At 52.4% G+C, this 8,438-nt stretch overlaps 1 protein-coding gene and 1 long non-coding RNA gene across 4 annotated transcripts in view; both read left to right on the forward strand.

Annotated features, from left to right (window-relative positions):
- The window catches only part of KIAA0355 (KIAA0355 ortholog), a 62,240-nt gene extending 60,690 nt beyond the window's left edge, over positions 1-1,550 (forward strand). For all 3 annotated transcript variants that reach the window (XM_012730747.1, XM_004690542.2, XM_012730748.1), the window contains exon 15: positions 151-1,550. In XM_012730747.1, the coding sequence (XP_012586201.1) occupies positions 151-459 (309 nt within the window). In that variant the 3' untranslated portion in view covers positions 460-1,550. The remainder of the gene's footprint in view (positions 1-150) is intronic.
- A 3,410-nt stretch (positions 1,551-4,960) lies between these two features.
- On the forward strand, positions 4,961-8,424 carry LOC105854157. Its single transcript, XR_001145872.1, has 3 exons — positions 4,961-5,078; positions 5,446-5,522; positions 8,072-8,424. It is a non-coding gene; the product is annotated as an uncharacterized LOC105854157 (long non-coding RNA).
- Positions 8,425-8,438: the final 14 nt, after the last annotated feature.

Raw genomic sequence — 8,438 nt, forward strand, 5'->3', positions numbered from 1 at the left:
TGTCATCGCAAGCAGTGCTGCCCCAGGCCTGTGGAGAGCAGTAGGGTACCCACCCTGTCTCGGGGGCGGGGTAAGGACCAGAGCTCTGGGGAGGTGGGAAAAATGGTAAGTGGCCAGAAATGGCACTAAGAACCCTCTTCTGTCTCTCAGGATAACAAAACCAAAACGTGGCCACCCAAAGCACCCTGGCAACACCCTTCCCCGCTGCCCAGCACACTGCCCGGCCCAAGCGCACCCCTCTACGCAGTTGCCAGTCCCGGCAGCCAGTGGAACGACACCATGCAGATGCTGCAGTCCCCGGTGTGGGCTGCGACCAGCGACTGCAGCGCCGCCTCCTTCACTTACGTGCAGACCCCGCCGCAGCCTCCACCCCCACCAGCACACAAGGCAGCACCCAAGGGCTTCAAGGCCTTCCCTGGGAAGGCCGAGCGCAGGCCGGCTTACTTGCCCCAGTACTGACCCAGGGCCAGCCTGCCTGCCAGGGCTGCTGGGGCCAGTGTCTCCACTCCAGAGCTGACTAGCTGACACCAGCCCCCCAGAGGACCAGTGCACCCCTGTCCCAGGCAGGGATCCTTGGGGATGGGGGTGGTTGGCAGCTCCAAGCCTTTAAGGCCTGGCTTCTCAAACTTTGGAGGCACCAGACCCCTGGATAACCAGCTGAAGACAGGGCTCTGACCCTCCTCAGGAATGCTGGGGGTCTGTGAATTTAACAAGCACCTCCGGTGATTCTGATGCAGGTGGACCACAGGCCACACTTAGAAACACAGCTCTCAAGTTTGTAGTCCTGCGCGTGTTAGGAAGGCTTCAGGCCTGAAGGCTGAGAGCAAAACTGACCATTCTTCCGAAACCCTCCCCGTCCCTCCTTAACACACTGAGTGATGACCACACCAATCACTGTCTTTTATAACTATTTTTCATACAGGTTTTGTTAAAACATCTCCTGCCTAAAATGCATCAACTGTTTTAAGATAACAGGTACAGTGGCTGGAGGTTTGTTCAACACTATCTTTATTTAAGCTTATACGAATTGGGCCAAGTATACAATATTGGTGATCAGAAGAATCACCTAGGTTTTCTGTGGCTGGACAACCTGTTGCCTCTCCAGCAGCACCCAGGGGTGCGACCTTTACCAGATTCACATGTGCAACATCCTGAAGGTGACGTCAGAGACAAATGCCCGTGGTGCGTGGAGCCGAGCCAGCGGTGGGCTTGTGGAGAGCTCGCGCTGCGCCAGCGCCTCGCTCCTTCCCGTGGCCTCGAAACATGCGCTGCAGTCCCAGGGCTGCCAGTGACCCCTGTGCCTGAAGTTGCAGTGACATTTGTGAGCTGGCTCAAGACAAACCGATTAAGATGTAGGTAGGAATTAAAATCTTCACAAAACAGAAAACCACCTCATTTTCAGTTACACGTGCCATTAAGTTGATAACACCCTGTGGATTTCAGAATATTTCCAGCCAGGATGGATCCAGAAGAATTGAATGGTGCTTAAATTGAGAAATAAATATATCTATATAGACTAGACATACCCCACTGTATATTAATTGAGGTTACAGAAGTTCTTTATATAAAACTTATTTAAATTTTTCATATTTCATCTTTGAAAAAGTCTAATTGAAAAAAATCCATAATATTTTCTGGTATGAAAGTTTGACAGTATTAATATTTTTTTTATATTTTCGTAAACCATTAAACCATTTTAATATATGTTAACTACTAATAAATGGTTTATTCTTTCTAACTCCACAAAAGCTTTTCCAGCAAGATTGTAATAACACATTTATGTTCTCATTTTTCTACGGATATAAGTAAATTTATATTTAAAAATACCAAAAAGAAGATATATATATGTATGTATACACACTAATGATAGCGGACCCTTAGGGTGTCTGAGCCCAGCCATCGGAATTCTTAGTACTGTGTCGCCAGGCTGTCGCCGGGCCTCGGGGTTTGTCTTCATGCTGTGCGGGGATGCCATTGCTGCCTGTACTTCTGATCCTTCACCGGGGGTTCTCAACATTCGCCTCACCATGTTTACAGAGAACTGTTTTGTACATAGACTTTTCCAGGCACGTGCTTTGCACCGACCCTGCGTGGCTCGTCTGTGTTAGCTGTCAGTGTGTGCACTAACCTCTGTTGCTGTTGTTTGTGGCTGTTTTACTTGTAAGATAGTTTTCTATTTCCTTCAGTAACGTGTCCACAGTACCCTGTATTTCCAGTTTTATTATACTCAAGTACTCTTGTTTTCATTGTGCCTCCCCAAAGACCTCGCCCTGGACAGAGGTCAGTCCTTGATGCCCCAGCACAGGTGACACCAACATTGTTACTGTCACTTTCTAGTCTGTTTTTCTCCATTAAGGAACACATTTTGTAATTGCATCTCCCTGGGCTGTGAGACCGTGTGAAGCTGTTTGTGTGGTCTCCTTGTAGGTGCTGTGTTCTCAGCACCGCCTCGCTCTGAACACTGGTGATTCCAGGTGCTGCGCTCGGCAGAGGGGTCTTGCCAAAGCGCATGTGTGTGTGTGTGTGTGTGTGTGTGTGTGGGCGCGCGCGTGCGTGTGTGCGCGGCGCATCCGTCCTTTGCATGACCGAGCTCGGCAACCTTGCTCGGGCATCAGCAGGACATTGTGAGAATAGTTACGCTTCCAAACTGGAACTCTACATTTTGTATCTTACTTTTAAAGCTCCTATAAGTAAAATAACTATTGGCTTTATTAAAAGTATACATTTAATAATACTTTGTATCTCTGTTTAAAATAAGCTACAACGGATACTACCTCAGCCCTGCCTGACTCACTAGTTTGAAAACCACCCGAGTTGGCTTCCAGGCCAGCCCATCGCCGATTCTGAGAAGCTGCAAAGGGAAGGACCACCTTGGGATGTCGGCAGAACAGGGGAGGGGGAGTAGGCGGCAGAACCTCCTAGCATGCCTCTCCTGCCAACTCCTGAAAGCTAGAGCTGGCAGAGGGCTCGGGGTGGAGCCAGGGAGCTGGTAAAGGGGCCCACTTAGGAGGACGTGAGGTCCGCAGGTACCCACCAGCTGTGGGCACTGCAAGCTGCCCAGCCAGTCTCTCCAAGGAGCAGATGCAGGGATAAGCTCTCCCCTCACTCCACAATGGAGCTAGGGACAAGAAAAACTAGCTTTGCTGGATGAAGCCACCTGCTAAGCAGGAGGAAAAGCTGTACAGTGGGAATCGCGAGGGAGGGTGGTCATTTCTGCACTTTCTCATCTGCAACAAGGCAATCCTGCATTAGAACCTTTTCCCCCCCATGAACCTAGGCAAGCTGCATGTGAGCTTTAACCTACCATATAAGCACCTCCAGGCTCCTCCCTGCTGAGATGCCCAGAGCACGAGCATGGACAGCAAGTTCCAGAGCCTCAGCACACCTCAGGACAGGCTCCTGTAGTGAGCAGCCCACCCAGAGCAGCTCAAAGAGCACAGAGCAGCAGTGACTGCTCATCGCCTGGCTACAGGGATGAATGCGGAGCATGTGTTGGACCTGAGCCCCAAGAGCTCTTTGGCTATTGGAAAGTGGAAGAAGGAACACGGACGGATGGGGTCCTTGTGAGGGCCGTGACCCTCCTTGCCCATCTGGGGGCTCTTGGGAGCAGGGGCGTCCAGCTCTGAGAGTACTGCTGAAAGGCCACATACCAACCATGTGGGGGAGGTTGGGAGGGAGTGCCCCCCCCCCCCATGCACGGTCTCAAAGGGACTAGAGTGGCTTATTTTGAGACTGAAGGGCAAATGTGGGTCCAAGTGACGCGAAAGCATTAGTTCAGGAGTGTCATGTTCATTTCAAAACAACTCATGCCACCTAGAGGCAGGGCCCTTGTGTTAGGAGTCAGGGATGCAAAGAAGATGCAGTCTCCACCCTTCCAACTATTTTTAAATTTCCCAGCCCCTTAGCTCTTCTGGAGGAAATCCTAGCAATTCCTCATTCAGTTACTCAGCAAGCCCTATATGTGTGCTTCCAAGCACATTAGAATCCCCCACATCCTTGTATTTACACTGCCATCTGCCTGGTCCTTGCTGGGGCCTCGGGTTCCTGCTCCTTGCACCTCACTTCGCGTGTCTGTTGCTCCGAGCTGTTCCCCAGACATCAGAGAGCAGTCTCTGCCCTATTTTGTTGATAGCACATTAGCATGGAGAAGGTGCAGGTCCTCATGGGCCACAAGACCAGGGCACAGAGAGCGTAAAGCCACTCAAAATAAGCCATATATATATATATATTTTTTTTTTTGGACTGGGCAAGTTCTTATTAAGCAAGTTTTTTGTTTTAAGATTTATTTATGCATCCAACAATTGCCGTGTAGGCCCGAGGGGAGCGGGGCAGGAGAGGTGAGAGGACTCACCAGAGATAGAGTGGGGAGCAGAACAGGCAGATCTACTGAAATACACTACTGAGGGGAGCAGCGGGTGACACAGAGGTCTGCTACGCCCCTGGGTCAGCTCCCTGGCTGGGGATCGAACTCTTGCTGAAACTCTGGGAAGACGGGATATGAGCCGAATACACAGTCACCAGCTTGTATGAGGAACTTGAGAAAGGGCTGACCTCGGGAGCTGTGGGTAGGACTGTAGCCCTTTCATAAGCACAGACTTTTCTATTCTCGTGAAACACGCCTATGTGCGGTGCGGAAACACTTCCTTGAACGAGCACCTGAAGACGCGAAAGGATGCCGCAGGTGCAGACAGACTCCGCCCAAGTGATCCCGGGCTCCGCTCCCGGCCCCGCCCCCCTCGCTCGCGCATGCTCATGTCCGGTCATCCGGGAGTGCGCACACGCACGCGCACGGCCATTCTCGACGTGCGGGCCGAGCCGTTCACCAGTTCCTTTCTGCGCATGCGCCTCCGACTCCGCGCGGGCACGGGAGCGTGCGCGTGCCGCCCTCCTCCGGACGTGCTCACGCGTGCGCACCGCCCCCTCACTGCGCCTCCGATCCCGCCTTCCCTGCGCGTGGACGTCGGCGCACCGCCCTCTCAGCAGAGGGGAGCGCTGCGCTGCGGGCTCCAGGAGCTCGGCGGAGAGTCGGGAGGCGCGGTTCCCTAGCCCCGGCCTGTCACCGTGACTCAGCAACCCCGGTGAGCGCCCCTCCCCTAAACAGCTCATCGTCGGCTGAAGGGATCGCCTGGCACGCGATTCCCTTCCCGCTCCTTCAACTCTGGCCCCGGAATTGCCGCCTGACCTCCGCCCCCCAGTCTCCTCGCCCCGCCCCGCGCCCCCCCACCGTCCCCCGACCCTTCCCCTCGTGATCTCCCGGTCTCCAGATCCTGCCTGGCCCCATTCCAGCGGCCCCGAATTCAGGCCTGGCTTACCTAAATGCCCGTGCCTCAGTTTCCCCATTTGCAGAGCAGGGCTTTTCCTTGGAACAGTGCCCTCCCCAGACGGGCTCGTCAGTTAGTTTCACGGCTTACTGAGGAGCCGATAGGAACCAATTGATTTTTCCAGGCTGCCTGCTTCGGTGGCGGAGGAGAGTCTCGAACTCACGCAGCCAGGTTCTCATTCAGTTCTTGTCAGATCCTGATGTGAGTGCACAAAACCCTAGGGCTTCCCTGCCCCCTCCCAACCCGCCCCCAAAAGCCGGGGTTCTGAGACTTTGGCACAACTTTGTGGAGGATTGTGGTGATGATGACGGCAGAAAAGGGGCTCTCACTATTTTAGGAATAAAATGTGACCTTACATGAATATCCCCAAGTTGCAGATCCCACTCCCCTCCCCAAGGCCCTATCCGGAGGTGCCAGTCTGACAACCCAGAGGCGTTGCCCTTTCCAGCTTTCTCCCTGCTGCCCAGTAGGACCAGTGGGAGCAAAGCGGTTGAATGTTCCCATCTCCTGCCTTTGTGCATGGCCTGCCCGAAATTTCCACTGGGGATGCCATTCTTAGCCATCTCCGCTTGTAAAATTCTCCCTGTATCACAGAGCAGCCGTCTATTGCATGTTAAAGCAGAGCAGGGATGATGAGGAGGACATAATGGGGCTAGCAGCCCCTCCCCCCCACCCCATCCCACTGTTCCTTTGGGGTTTTTTTTTCCCCCTGAGGCTAAAGAGGCAGGTAGCACAGGGCTGTGACTGAGAAAACTGCTCTGAAATCCAGCAACCTTGGGCTGATTGTCTCCTTGGTGGCAGGGTAGCTCCTCCTGGACTTCTTAACCTACCTCTAAGGAGGAGGACAACAGCCTCCCCAGACAGAGCTGCAAGGGTTACATGGGAGAGAATTTACCAGAATGCTCACAAAGGGTCAGCTGGCCAGAGTAGTAACCATGTGATTAAAGTAATAATGAGCTTATCTTGTTCTACTTCTTGTGACTTTCCCTGCTAGCTGCTGTGACTTATGGCCCTCTAGATAGGGACCTAGTTTCTGACAAGAAAATTCATGTAATTCTGACAGTTCAACAGGTGCAATGTTAACGTAAAGTATTAAGGGAATGGCTAGGAAATGTAGAAGAGTTGAAGCTGCTGGGAATCACATGTCAGACTGCTGGAGCTGTACTTTAAGTAATGTTACAAAGAAGGTGAAACTTTCAAAAGGCACTCAGCAGCAGTCTTAGCTCCTGCCTCTTCTGCAGTACCTATAATTGTGCCTGTGGGTCTGGTCTGGATGGAGAAGACGCTAGAGAAATGAGTTTGGCCAGTGGGCAGGTAAACACCCATAAGACTTTGGGGTAGACCTGGAGTTGTAAATAGCTGGGCTCAGAACAGCATCAGCACTAAGGAAAGTCAAGACTCCAGTGTCAGCTGGAGACAGGCCCCAGGAACGTGGGCCCTGGGAGGTTCCCTCTGAATCTCTTTAGGGGGGTCGGCACCTGAGTTCCAAGAAAGGATCCTTTGACTGGCTTGTGTCACATACTCACCTGACACAATTAGGGAGGTAGTGCCTGGAACAGGAGAGTGAGGGCTGGTGGCTTTAGACAAAGACCACAGGCATCTGCCATGATCACCAAAAAGAACCTACTTGAGACAGACTCAGTGCCTTCTTTTGCATTAGGGTCACATGAGGAATCGGAACAAGGGAATGACAGACAGTGGCTACAGGAAGGGACTTCCTGCTGGATTTAGGGGTGGGAGTGCCGTTCTATGCAGACAAGAAACTGGCTTGGGATGGGAGGCTCTGTTCTGAGTGTTTCTCACGAACTCCAGTAAAACTCCACATTGGGGTGGTGCTGGGTGTGGGAAGCTCAGCAAAATCTCAGATTTGATAGTTGATCCAAAACCCCTCTGGGTACATAAGGGCCCTGGGAACAGTGGTGTGCCCTAGCACACTCTGTGTTTTCAGGCCTTTCCATCTTCATTTTTAGGACTGAGGATCATTCTGGGCAGGGAGAGCAAAGACCTTTGCAGAGGCCAGAGACAGCAGTGACTGCAGGGCGTGGGGAGGTGGGCTGGGGGAAGACCCCGGGACCTGGGACTGCCACAGGACAGGACACACTCTCCAGCTGGCCGGCCTCTGGGAGAACTGGGCGCGCAGGGAGAACTGAAAAGGAGAACTGGGCACTGAGCGGCTCAATCTGAGTGCCCAGATCTTGGACCTCTTCCCTTCTGACTTCATTCACCTCCTCTCATCCAGAGTCTCATCAGATGCTCTTCTGCACTCATTGATGACTCCAACTTGAACCTCCTCTCAAATATACAATCAAAACCTCCCCTTAGACATCTAATAGGTTTTGAAAAATAACAGCTCTGAAAAAGGAGGTCATGATCTTCCCTCACTGCATCTCTCCAGGACGTACTGACAATTCCATTTTTCCAGGAACTCGGGTAGAAAACTGGAAGTCAGCCTTGACTGTTCTCTCACACCAGAAAGTTGTCAATTCTTAACTCACAATAGAACCACACCACCAAGCTAGTTCCTACTAGCTTGACCCAAGCCACTTTCAGCCCTGCCTGCAACACCTAGGGAGGGAGCTCCTGCTATCCTTACCTCCCGCCTGCCACCGTGGGGTCTGGGCCATTGTGAGACACCTCAGGTGGTGGTGACTCAGCTCCTCTGCTTAGGACCTTTAAAGTCTTCTCATGGCCGTTGGAATAAAAACCGCTTTAATCTCATCTGTCGCTCTCCTTCATTCACTCCACCCCAGACGCACTTGCTTCCTTCTGCTTCTGCAGCAGCTAATCATTCTGTCTCAGGAATTCTGCACGGCTCTTCCCTCTACCTGAACACCTGAGCACTTTGCCCCGTGGAGCCCACTGGATAGCTTCCTGTCTCCTTCGGGCTTTTGCTCAAAGGTCAATTAGTAAATGTTCCCTTGACCATTCTATTCAAAACTGCAGCCCCTGATCCCAGCACCCTTTCCAGTTGCCCTTTTCCGTGCAACCCCTGACCTGCCGGCGGTTTTACCTCTTTGTCACTTAAGTGGCCGCGGCATCTGGGACGCCACTTGTAACACGGAAGTTCGCATTTATGAACGAATGAATGAATGGGGGGGGGGCGACGCGGGAACTCGG

This window comes from Condylura cristata, unplaced genomic scaffold (genome assembly GCF_000260355.1).
Source record: "Condylura cristata isolate star-nosed mole 26May11 unplaced genomic scaffold, ConCri1.0 scaffold00028, whole genome shotgun sequence".
NCBI lineage: Eukaryota > Metazoa > Chordata > Mammalia > Eulipotyphla > Talpidae > Condylura > Condylura cristata.